The sequence below is a fragment of the Limulus polyphemus genome, unplaced genomic scaffold, assembly GCF_000517525.1.
Source record: "Limulus polyphemus unplaced genomic scaffold, Limulus_polyphemus-2.1.2 Scaffold277, whole genome shotgun sequence".
NCBI lineage: Eukaryota > Metazoa > Arthropoda > Merostomata > Xiphosura > Limulidae > Limulus > Limulus polyphemus.
In genome coordinates, this window is record NW_013665887.1 from 312,394 (window position 1) to 325,867 (window position 13,474).

General features: G+C 31.8%; 2 protein-coding genes across 13 annotated transcripts in view; one reads left to right on the forward strand and one right to left on the reverse strand.

Annotated features, from left to right (window-relative positions):
- LOC106456981 (ataxin-7-like protein 3) overlaps window positions 1-9,945 on the forward strand; it is a 39,825-nt gene extending 29,880 nt beyond the window's left edge. For all 9 annotated transcript variants that reach the window (XM_013916363.2, XM_022382783.1, XM_013916365.2 and 6 more), the window contains 3 exons: window positions 1,925-2,040; window positions 6,688-6,839; window positions 7,997-9,945. In XM_013916363.2, the coding sequence (XP_013771817.1) occupies window positions 1,925-2,040; window positions 6,688-6,839; window positions 7,997-8,160 (432 nt within the window). In that variant the 3' untranslated portion in view covers window positions 8,161-9,945. The remainder of the gene's footprint in view (window positions 1-1,924; window positions 2,041-6,687; window positions 6,840-7,996) is intronic.
- Window positions 9,946-10,479: 534 nt separating this feature from the next.
- The window catches only part of LOC106456982 (AN1-type zinc finger protein 5-like), an 11,897-nt gene continuing 8,902 nt past the window's right edge, over window positions 10,480-13,474 (reverse strand). For all 4 annotated transcript variants that reach the window (XR_002610049.1, XR_002610050.1, XM_013916367.2 and 1 more), the window contains exon 5: window positions 10,480-12,996. Coding sequence is in view for 2 of the 4 variants with exons in the window: in XM_013916367.2 (XP_013771821.1) it covers window positions 12,848-12,996 (149 nt within the window). In the remaining 2 variants the exon portion in view is untranslated. The remainder of the gene's footprint in view (window positions 12,997-13,474) is intronic.

Here is a 13,474-nt window from a genome sequence, read left to right on the forward strand (position 1 = left end):
TTGGGCAACTACTTGTGCTCTGTGGATGGGGACATTGTCATCATGAAAGACACCCCTCTCTGCAGGACAGAAATACTGTAACATGGGGTGAAGATGGTCCCTCAGTACTATTAAGTAACAATTGGCATCAACCTTGCCTTCTAAGGGTATGAGTGCACTCATACCATGCCAGGAAAATGTGCCCCACACCATTACAGAACCACCAGAACCCTTCACTGTTGGAACCAAGCACTTAGGGCTGTAGAGTTCTTTAGGTTGGCACCACACGTACACTCGTCCATTTGTCAAGAACATGGTGAAGGATGATTCATCTGACCATATCACATTTCTCCACTGCTTGGTAGTCCATAGCCTGTGCTCTTTGCACTACTGGATGCACAATCGTGCATTGCCACGTGGGATGAATGCTTTGTGTACTGCAACCTGACTATGGTATCCTGCTCTGTGGAGTTGTCAACGGACCATTTTTGATGAAACTGGCTGCTGTCGCCCCAGGTTGAAATTTGCAGTCAATTGATCTGTGGTTGCTCGCCTGTTTTGCCTTGCAGTTCGAATTAATGCATGGACATCACGATCCTGGAGTATGCTCTTCCCCCCACTGCTCCCCTTTGCTGATGATGTCTTTCTCTCTGAGATTTGTGAGACATCACCTTAGACACTGTTGCTCATGAAACATCAGCAAGTTGAGCTGTCTTGGTCACTAAAGCTCCTGCCAAATGCACCCCAACAATCATCCCTCTTTCAAAGTCACTGAGGTCTCCTCTTGCAGCCATGATTTATAAGCAACCAGGCCTGTCCAGCATTTTTATACATGACCCTATGCATGCTGGGATTTTATTTGCTTAATTAATGGACAAGCCACACCTGTGTGGTTGATTTAATTGATTACCTATGATCATTGATATTACATCAATTAGTGTCACATAAGCTAATCATTTTATAGAAATAATCAACTAATCAAATTTAGTGTTTTTAGTTATTCCAACAGTTGAAAAAGTTCATTAGTATTAAAATGGTAAATGAAAACAAAACCTTCATATGTTGGACCTATAATTTTATATTGGTCTTTTCAACCAAATGAAATACACAGAATTAAAACTTGAGGAACCCTCTGTCCCACCTTATGGATTAAATGATTGACTCAGTGCTGGTATTGAGATACTTATTTTATTGATCGGGCAATTTGAAATTTTTAGATACATTAAACTAAACACTGGCTTAATTTATGCTGTTTTCTGTTACCACGTAGCAGTGAGAAGGACAGTAATTGTTAGGATGTATATGATTCCTTCTCCTGACTATAAAGATTAATGGGATCTGGTTGGTTTGTTAGTCGCATTGAAAAAGAAAACAATGTTTTTATAATTTTGACTTTACTTTAACTGTAATTAGTTTTAGTCATTGTATTGTTAAAGTATAGGAAAGTGTTTCTGTAGATTAGAAGAGGAAATTATGCATCTGTGAGAAGGATGATTATGATGAATGTCACTTTTTTTTTTATTCCTGTAAACTTCCAGTGGAATATAGGGCCGCAACAACACCTCACCAACGGAAGGTGTTGTTGCAGTTACTTGTAGCAGGTTGTTTTTTACGGGGTGGAGTTGCTAGTCCCGCGCCCAACCCTCCTCCTTTCTCATCCTGGACTTGGTACCAGGCAAAGGCGGAGGTTGGCATGTTTGGTGTGACGGGGATTCGAACCCGCGACCCTCAGATTACGAATCGAGTGCCCTAACCACTTGGCCATGCCGGGCCGATGAATGTCACTAGTCCCTTATTATTCTCCTGACATTATTTTTGAATATGAATCACAGGATTTAAGAAGAAATATTTTATTAATATTATAATAGTTATTTTTTGTTCATTTTATCTTTAGGAAAAGGATCGTAATTTTAGGCTAGATTTTTTTCTCTTTTTTTTTTTTCAGTGCTGTGGAGTGATATCTGAACACACTAAAAAGATGTGTACACGATCTCGGCGTTGTCCTCAGCATACAGATGAACAAAGACAGATAGTACGTCTTTCCCTGCTTGGCCAGCAAATGTATGTATTTTTATGGCATATTTTGTAAGAGGTTTACTGATTATATTTATAAATTATCATGTGTTACATTCCTAAGTACAGAATATCAAAATTACATTACTTGGTATCACTGTTTCATTTTTCTCCTAGAAGAAGCTTCCCTGTTAAATTTTACATGATTTAATATTATTTGAATAAATATTTTATGTATTCATTATTTTTCATCTGTTTTTACCCATGTGGATAAGATAAAAAGAGGTGAAAAAAAGTAGTCAAGTGTGGCCTAGTGACTAATATGCAAAGCTGTGGATCAGAAGATCCAAGGGGTTGAGGCCTGACATGCTGCTGAACATGTATTGTTTCAGCTGTAGGAGTATTTGTAACTACGACAGTTAATCCCACTACTCGGTTAATAAAAGCCATGTAGGTAGCAGGTGCTGCTGACTAGCTGCCCTCACTGCAGTTAGAAGTTCTAAATTAGATGTCCGTAATGCGGAAATTTAGCCACGTGTGGTACATTAATTTTAAAGTTAATTAAATTGTTTTAGGCTCTCTGTCACCAGTCGTAACATTTAAGCCAATCTGAATGAATGCAACTAGCTGGCAGTACCAATCGCCAACTCTTGAGGTACCCCTTAGAAACATGAATAGTGGGATTGGCTGTTTCAGTATAATGCCCACATGGCTGAAAGGAAAATATGTTTGGTGGCCATATAAATTTAATAAACAAATAATATCAAATGTTGGAGTGAGAGGGGAGGGGGCTTCTCTTGTGGGTTTGATATATCTGCAAATTAAGAAGGTAAAAGGTTTCAATTTTATACTCTTATTTCTAATTATGTATAGACTGTGGTTATAACTAGTTTCAATTTGCAACAGCCTGTTTTTGGTGTTAGAAAATTCTAAAAAAAAAAAATACGGAGTACATATGCATCACATAACACAGAAAAATGAAGATTGAGGATCCTTTTTTAAATATTACTTTTTGAAATTAGGAAGATAATTTACAATTTTTAATCATAAGCTACATTTTCATGCCAAGTTTATTAACATATATTCATAAGAAAGTTGTTAATTTAAATTTAGATGTAATACTGGTCCCCCTCCCACTACACCAGTTAAATGCTTAAAGTATGTTACACTTCTGAAAAATGTACTATGAGCTATATAATATTCATTACTTTAATATGACAAAATACTAGTAGTGAGATACCTATCTTATGAGTTAGAGTGCATAAGAGAAAACATAACAGACTAACATTGCTTCTATTTCATTGAATATCTAACACTTTTTAAACCAAGAAGAGTTATTGCAACATTTACAAGATAGACAAACAGTGTCTGGCATAACAGCTTTAAACACCAATTTCTAGTCTTATAGAGCATCTTAAGATTAAAATATCCAAATCATGACTTTCTGTCATTTAAGGTAGTTTGATAAATAACCAATTATTCAAAACTAGCTGGAGTATCCGCCATCTGGATGGAAGTTATGTAAATTCATGATTAATGAAAGGTTATCTTAGGATATAAAAAGTTGCTTTCCTTATATGTAATTGTAAAATATGCAAAAACGCCCATAAGAACAGCAAAACATAAAGTGTGAAACTGCAAGTTTGCATGTATCTCTGCGTGGACCAAAAACCTTCTTGCCAAATTTGGTGAAGATTCATCAACAAGGGGCAAAGTAGTGGTAGAAAATGCCCATAAAAACTGCAAAACACAAAATTTGTATGTATCTCCCCATGGACCTAACAAACCTTCATGCCAAATTTGATAAAGATCCACCTACAGGGGACAAAATAGTGGTAAAAAATGTGAAATATCCAAAAAGATTGCAAAACTGAAAATTTGTATGTACCCCCATATGGACCTAATGAACCTCCATACCAATTTTGGTGAAGATCTCTCCACTCCCTGTGAAGTAGTTACATGGACAACAATAGACAGTACTATTATACTTGTATAGATAAATGCATTAACACTTACAAAGAATGGCAGTAACGGTTTTTGATCTTTTAATAATAATGGTAATTGTCACTTTTACAGTACCACAGTTTAAGTTTGTGTTCATTTGAGTAACTTCCTTTTGACCATTAATTACTGTATTTTATCTAGTGTTAGGGCATGCCTTATCTACTATGTCGAATTACAGCTCACTTTTTCCAGTGGCACAGCAGTACATCTGCAGATTTACAATGCTAGAAACTGGGTTTTTCGATACCCATGGAAGAAGAGCACAGACAGCCCATCGTGTAGCTTTGTGCTTACTTACAAACAAATACTTTTTCCAATCTCAAAAGATCTTTATATGATTAAAACAAGAAAATGAAGGATAAATGATTTTCACCATCAGTGAAAAAAAAAATGAAACTGGAATCTTCATGAAACATTACAATTGTAACAATAATTACATTATATCATTATAAAATTAAACCAGCTGCTAGAGTATCTAAAGAGAACCATGGAATCATTTTGTAGCAAAAACATTAAGAATAGTTTCAGATACCTAACCTTAAAAAGATTAATGCCGCATAATTTCTGATGTTATGATTATATTTGTTAAAAATCACCTTGAGAGAATTTTATGTAGGTGTATATGGTTATCCTTTCAGTTATAGAGCTGTGATCAACACCATGCAGTTCACTTGAACGTAAAATACAGAAAACATATAGGATTTTTAGGACAGTGTTGAAAGTACCGAATTTTGTCAGATTATAGAACATACATGACATCTTGTTATAATACCACATCATAAAGTTTTTTCACTTTGTTTGCTTTTTTCTTTTATTTTATTCAAACTGAAATTTTTATTCTCAGAAAAACTTCAGTGTTTATCACACACTAAAACAATACTGAAAGGTTTAAATATAATTTTGTTTTGTTTTTTAAAGACAGAGGATATAGTTTTTTATATGAAATTTAAAAATTCAAAATACTATTTTCAATACAAGTCTGTAATTTAAAACACATCCTACATTATATGAACAAAACTTTAGAAAATATAAATAAAAAGGAAATTTCAGAACCAGAAGAATTATGTACAGTTGTAATAGAAAACTTGAACAAAACACGATGTCAAAAGAATTTTTCATGTAATAATGTATCATGTCCAACTGATAAGAAAGTTGCATATAAAATTATATTATCTGTATTTGTAAAATGTGGTTTTAAACATTAGCACAGATGAGTATGTTATTTTAAAACAATCTTGAATATGCAAATCAGCAAGTCATATATCAACCACAGCTGATATAAAGTCAAGGTGGAATCACGTGTGTCAGAACTACATTTTAACATATTTTCAAGGATGGGGATATCCTTTGACTTAATAGCATTATATAAAAAAAAGAAATATGGATCAACTTTGGGAACCAGGGCCACCCAGAAAAAGATCTGCAATAACCAACACTCAAGCCATGGTAAGCAAAGTGTGGTGTTTTATAACAAGTGAAAATCAATAAATGCATCCATATGTCTCAGGTAAGAGTATGTAGCATAATCAAGAAGGGTCTCCATCTGGACAAGTGACACAAGTCTCATATGCACAGGTTGCTATATATCAGTTCAACTATCACATACCTTAAACAGTTAGAGAATGAATTGAGAAATAATGTTTTCCATAAGAAGATATATCACTGAAGTCACTGGATGCAATGCCTGTAGATTTATTTGAAATTGAACTGTTGAAACAGGCACTGAGAAACCATCACCTCATGTACTAGATGTATTATAGAAAGCATGCAGGGAGGAGGGTTATGCATTGAATGTTGCAGTCTTGAAACAGAACCTTTTACAATGGAAACTATACTGCAGGGTTATTGTCAAGCTGCATGGTTGTTAGGAGATCATTACCTGGTTTGGTAACATGGAGTGTAATGTAGGGGAGAGAACTAACATTGTTTTAATATAATATACTCAGCTTTTTTATATGTCATACATGTAGACATAGAAAAAACAAAAATAAATAACAATAATAAATTTCAATGACAAATAATTTTATCAACTTAGAGATTTGTTTTTAATATGTAAGCTTTGAGAACTCATTAATGGTAGACAGATAATGAGTAGAAGTTTAAGGACAGTGCAATGTTTGTTTTGAGTTGGGAATGTGTTGTTAAAGAATATGCTTCTAAAATTAATTAGAAAGGTTTTTGGGTAGCTGTTATGTGAAAAGTTCATGCTTCAGAGTAATCTCTCCATGTGGAAGGGTGTAATTAGCACTCTATATGATTAAATTCACTTCTAAACTTGAAGAAAATGGATTGCTAAATTTCCTGAGTATTAAGATATCTAAAACAGGCAATAATTTTTATATACTTTATATACAATATCCTTTATTGCAGTTATTTTCAAATGTTATGTAGTCGTATCCCTTTTAAACAGAATGTTAATCTCTTCTCATCTCTCACCCCTCTATACAAAAACTTTTGAAACAAAATGGCTACCCAACAACTTTTCTACCTAATATTAAGATATAAATTATTTAATAACAAATTACAGCTTCAAATAAAATCACATACTGTACTCAAATTTCCTCATTATCTGTTTACTGCTCATGGAATGTTAAAGATTACAGATTTAAAAAACAAAAAGTTATAGTGTTGAACTAGTCAAAGTTTCGCATCTTCTTTAAAATATATATGTTTGTTTCTGTTCTAATGAAGCACCCTACCTGAAACAACAGATGATATTCAGGTAGACATAGATACATACGATGAAGGACAAACACAGCTTTTACAGGAAGCCATGTATAGAAGCTGGGACACTGGAAGCTCTACTAATGCCTCACCTGCAGACTCAGGATCTGCTCCAGGAGGTAAGTTCTGATGCTGGATTCACAGTTTACTTTCCTAACCCCAAGACATTCTTACTTTCCCTCTAAATGGAATTTTTGTGAATAAAAAATATTAATATATGCTATGTAAAATACTGTTTTATGCATTTGTACATGACCTATTTTAAATTTTCTATTTTAATTATCTGATTGGTAAGTCATTTTAAAAACGAATCTCTGAGTCAGCCAGATCACCTAAGGGAGGCCCACGTCTGATATTTTCTCAGCTGAAAAGATACAGTAATTTGTATTTTTGGTAGATGAAGAAGTTGTTTATTAAACTTTGCCTCTTGTTGTAACACAATATCTATAGACATTTATGTAACGACAACCAGTAGATCTCTCAAGACTGCACATATCTCAGAAGCATCAGATTCATTGTTTACTTGCAAGTATAAGGTAGCAAAATGCTCAGTGGATGTGATCCTGACAGAATATCAGTTGCAGAGAAACCAAGTTATAGAAGAGGCTAGAGAATACTTTGTTGTTTGCTTAAAAAAAAAAGAGCCAAATGGCCAAGTAGAAGTACAGATGACAGGAAAATGTGGGTAGTCATGAGTGAGAATGATTAACTTTGGGGAAAAAATTACATCAAATAATAGATCCCTAATTGTATTCCATATTTTGTGTGGATCCTTCTTTGTTATCAAAAATTACAGTTTGTCCAATTGACCTGGAGATTCATTGTTAGTTAGTAGAAATAATTATTTTTTCTATAATTTCTGAAAGTTTTAATTAAACATATGTAATTCATCATTTGTTTTCATATTTCACCTAAGAAACTGTCTACTATTAAAATAGGTTGAACATGATTTGTTTTCCAAATTTGGCTTATAGGCAGCATTTCATAGGTTTAAAATCATAATTTTTGTTTTTTCTTTACTTTTAAGCCAAATACACTATGTAATGGAAAAAGTATTATTTTACATGTGATAAGCTAACAAATGAATTTTATGATATACTTGAGGTGACCAAATAAGTCAAATTAAACTTGGATGGAGTGTTATATATAAATATTGCTGCATGCAAACAGAAAAGCTATTAAGCAGATTTTCATAAGTTTCTAACTTAAAGATAACATTAGAAGTGGTCCATGATGTTCTTAATCATTTTAAAAAATGGTAATTTGTATTTTATAGGCAGTATTTCATCAAAAAGAAAAGAAAAGAGAGCATCATCCAACTCAGGCCGCAGTGGAGGTTCCAAAAAGAGCAAATCACGTCTTCCACCAGGTGGCAGTAGTATAAACATGGGAAACCATGGGGCATTAGTCAGCCAGCCACACTTACCAAGTGACATATAGCTGGCATTCTACATTTGTGTATTCAAGTTTTCATGTTTTTATAATTAGCCAAACAATTTTAGTATATATTTATAACTTATTATACATGACACATTCCTGTTTCATCTTTGTTTGTTATTAAGTACCTACTCCTGCTGAACACTAGGATGGACAGTTGTACTTTTTAGTAAAGTATAACTAGTGATGGATTATATAAATAAATGTAATTGATGTTATCATAATATCTTTGATGATAAAGAATTATGCCCTTAATATAATCTTTGCATTATTCATTCTTGTTTTTGTAGAAACTAACAAGCTAGATTATCCTCCTGTGTTAATAACTGTGGGTATTGTCTTTTGGATATGGTGAGTAAAAATGTTTCTCAATTTTAATCACTTTTTAAAGGATTATGTAGGAAAAAAGTGTGTATTGTTGTAAATCAGTTTATTATGATAATAAATTAGCATGTTTTGTTTTTTACCAGCAAATGATTAAAAAAAGTCTTAACTCATCCTGAATATATAAACTACTACCTAAGTATCAAACACATGTTCAGGGTTATTGATGAGTGGAATTCTCCACAAATAGTATAACCCAATAACACATGTTGATCAAAGTGTAGATTGAACCAGACCTCCCTTGAAATTAAACAATTTTCAGGATTACTAAGTTTATTTATTACTACATCAGTATTTTGCATATTCAGAATACTTAAAATATCCTGTAAGTGAAATAGTATTATAATAGGGGGGGGGGGTATTTTTTTTAATGTGGTATTATGGCAGAATGCATAAATTATACAGTTTATGACCTTCCACTTGGATCCAATCTCTGGTACACCAAAGCTGTACGAGAACTAACATTCCAAGTCAATTGATCTTAAACATAACATGAATGGCTGTATAGAGGCTAGGTGTAAATAAAGTAGTCATACATTTTTATTATTTTAAATTATTAAGAATCTATGTTAAGAATTTAATTACTTTTAACCCTTATCTTGTCTATTATATGTTACAGAAACATTTTTTCTCACTCTTTTAAATCTTAAAACTTTCTTTACTAAACTGATATTTCAGAATCTCCCACTAGTTACTATTGAAATCTACATCAATGTAACGTTTATGCTGAAGAAAGAGAGCTGTTCCTGGGAGGGGGGGTCTAGTATTGGAATTTATACAAATGCTTTATTTAAAAATAGCAATCACTTGTTTAACAATCTTCTACAGGTTTACATTTTACTTACATTCTATTCTCTGCAATTATTAAAAGATCAAGGAAAATTAGCTTAGTTTGAAGTACATTATAAACTATTTTTGCTACCATTTCAATTTTATTCTGTTACTTACAAGAAAACCAGCACATAATCAAGTGATTAGTTATATAATCTGTTATAATGTTATGCACAGTCTTACAAAAATGTACCAGTAATCACCATCATAGTACTGATAGATTTAATAATTTCTAGGTGTCATTAAGCAAACAAAAGTTCTCAAAATTTACATGTCCTTGAATTTATAATGTTACAAAAAAAAAGTCAAAGATGCCGTTTCTCATGTTCTTTAAATTAAAACAAAATGCTTTTAAACCTGGTTTCTTTCCTCATTCTATACAAGCCCCCCCCCTCCCTGATTGTCTTGACTATTTTTGTACTTATACTATTAACAAAAAAAATTTAATTAAATTGGTAAACATGATTTGATATTTGGAGTTATTGTGTAGAAGCTTATTGTACAGATCCCGAAATAAACACTTCTTGCATGTTGTAAGTATTTGTGCAACATAGTTTTAAAAATTTAGAAACACTTCTGGGTGAAGTACCGTTTTCTTCAATGTTTCGTACTTTTCCAAAAAAGTCATTTACACTATTGTTATGTTACTTTCACACTTTAACAATAGTAATAAAATCTTGCCATTTAGCATGAGTGCCAACTTGCATCATTTTGAAAGTTCTGTGCTCAGTACCGTATATTTCAAAATTTACAAAGTCAAAAATGTTTGAATAATTTCCAACTGTTCCTACATTAAGTGCATTTTTTATATCACCAATATCTTTCATGCTGTATTTTTTTTTTGTAAAAAAGAGTATCAAATCATTCATAATTTTTATAGAAAACATTTTATAATAATAAAAAAATGTACATTCAACTTTAACTTAAATAGTCTTAGTAAACTATTACTATTGTCAACAGTGTTGTACAGTAGAATGCAACCTGTAATTTTTATTGGTTGGCAATACTTTGAATTCTTTTGGAAGGGAAATTTTTAGAGAGTCGCTCCAAATCACATCAATGGTGTACAGAAAAATACAAAGCAAAAGTATGATGGGCAACACAGTGTTTTACTTTAGATATTTTATTTAAAGTACCTAGAACATGAAACTCAGATCTGACATCAAATGAGGTTTACAATAAGTTAATACACAATTTTTTTTTTATCACTTGATACCTAATATGATCATTCACACTTCACTACCTGGAATTTTACCATAAATATCATAAAACTTTTCATTTCTTAAAGTAGTAGGAAAAAAATACTCTTAATAAGCAAACAGTAACAGATGTTTGTCAAATCTTAAAAGTTTACATTATTTTTCTAATTTTTTTTTGTATAATCTAGAATACATTTAATCACTCATACACACAAACTAATCTTGATAATGATCACCCAAATTATTTTTTTAGCATATATACTAGTTTACTTCTTGACAGAGGGCTTTATATCACACACAGGGCTATATTTAAACACTTCTGTGAACAATGAAGACAATGTTCCATTGTAAGAACGTTACTTATTGGCTATAAAAGCCTATTCCACAAAGTAAACCCTATACAGTAGTAATCCCTTAACTTTGTTTCCTCAAGTCACTGTTTAAAACTAACTAGCCTCTTGAACCACAAGTAACCTGTTAAAAGTAATTTTTCTCTAAGTTTCAAAAAACAGATTATGGAACAAACACCCAATAATATTGCATCTGAGGAACCACATTTTTCTCCTCTATCTAATACCAAATTATCAGAAATTATGGAATAATCCTAACTAACACACTTAATACAAATAAAATAGAAATGTAACTACAGAGTAATAAAATCTGAAATTAGGCATTGATAAAATATTTGTAAAAAGGAAAAATAAGTGGTCAACATTTCAACCATGTTTTTTTCATGGTCCTGACAAACGTCATTTGTTCAAAACATTGACACATTTTTCTTTCAGATTTTAATCATTTCTTAGTATTAAAATACATTATTATTAATCAGCACAAACACACAAATAGCAAATAAACTAAATTCTCAGGAGCAACTAGCTACCAAGAAGCAGAATTGTAAAAAAAAAAACCTGTAAACAAAATTACTAAGCCACTATGGGTAATATGAGATGTTCTGTATGGTGATATATTCTATTGTACAAGATGTGTCGGTGGGAAAAGTATTATTTTGGCTGTGGATTACACTATATATTCCTATACAAATTGATCTAGAATGAACAATTTTATGGGGGGGGGGGGCAATGATTAACAAGTGGAAAAATTCTTCATCTAATGTTTATACATACCAGTTGTGCACCGATTAGTTTATGTATAATTACACGTAATTTATATATACTAATTTGTCAATAATATACTTCAGTGCAATTTCAACTGCAATAGTCTAAATTGTTGACATACAAAATACTGAAACTAAATTCCTAAATTGGAGTGCAATCAATGAGTTTAATTCAACTACGCTTACATATTTAGCCACAAGAAACTGTTTAAAGATGTACAGCTAAAATAAACTACTGCTTAAAGTACTGAACACATTTTCTCTAAGCTCTACTAATTATTTATTATCTGAAGATTACAATTGCACATTATAATTTAAATATCCAAGTTACTTCAGTTAATAATGTGATAGTACAAAAGCTATCCTTATCATTCAACATAAGCAGAACAGTGTTGTTCTAAGGAGGAATAAACTAGAGGATTAAATTTACATTGTACCTTCCCAAGTTTTTGTTTTTTTAAGTTTAATAATTTACTGTCAAAATTAAAAGTTTGACACTTTCTATTTGGTGTTTCCAGTTCAAAAACACAACTTCAAAGACAAATTGTACTTTATACATATTTTGTAGCTACCAAAAATGTACTGTTGTCATAATGTTTTCCTCACGTTTATGTTTCTACTTCCCAAAACATAAACAGCCAATAGAAAAACAGGATCACAATCAGAACGTAACTTTAAAAAAAATTCTCTACGGGTTACCAAAAAGTTTTTGTTTAGAAATCTATTCAAATGTTGAAAAAAAACTATCTTAAAAAAAAAAGAATATCAAATTCAAAATAAGCACAAAATAATATAGAGCCATTTCTAAACTTTTCATTCTTTTTTGTGCATCTGTTTTAATAAATGACAGCTGTGTGCAAGTTTGTAATCAGCATATAAATTAAAACCTGTTTTCATACACATTTGGAAAATATTGGGAATATGCCTTTTGTTAATGTACTTTTCCCTGTGTAGTAGTAGTAGACTTTGAAGAAGGCAACCCTTTCTATAACCATTGATATGGCTGTAGGTTTAACTATAGAATGAATTAAATCTATGATGATTTCAAACGTTTGCACATGACTGCACGTCAAAATGCAAGATGAACAACCCTAATGTACATTTCTTATTAGGGTTCCACTTATCATGCCAGACATGATCAACAAAATGTGAATTCACCCTATCATAGTTTTTGAATCTTTTCTCCAACAACAAGAGGGTTATTTTTCCTGATTTCCTCAGCTCCCAACATTTTATAGTCAAAAGTACAATTGTGTTCATCTGAATATCTGTGCAAACTGCAAAAAAGTCCACCGCAACGACAATAGAAACCTTTAAATGAAAGAAAAGTAATTTTAAACCCCACTGGTATACATAAATATGATATTAAACATAGACATTTTCCATTATAAAATGAACATATTTCATTCAGTATCTCAAAAGCAGCTGAAAAAGTTTAAACAAACCCCTTTTATAACTGTTGAGTAAAGTTAATCCCCATGAACCTTTGTTCTTATTAACACCTACAAAATGCTATATAATTCATAAAAAAGACATATGCATAAATTTGTTTAAAAATAAAGTATGCTTAGATGATTTAACTTGTACGTCCATTACAAACTTCAACTACTTACACAGTCACTTGCTGCTAACATTTTTTTCAGAAACTTAGCTCAATAATGCCAACTATTGTTTATAAAAATTGTGAAATATTTAAAATTTTTAACCCTATCGGCCCGGGTACTCTTTACTGGGCATAACACAAGGTTTTAGTGTGTTACATTCAAAATTTTATTAAAACTACTTTTTG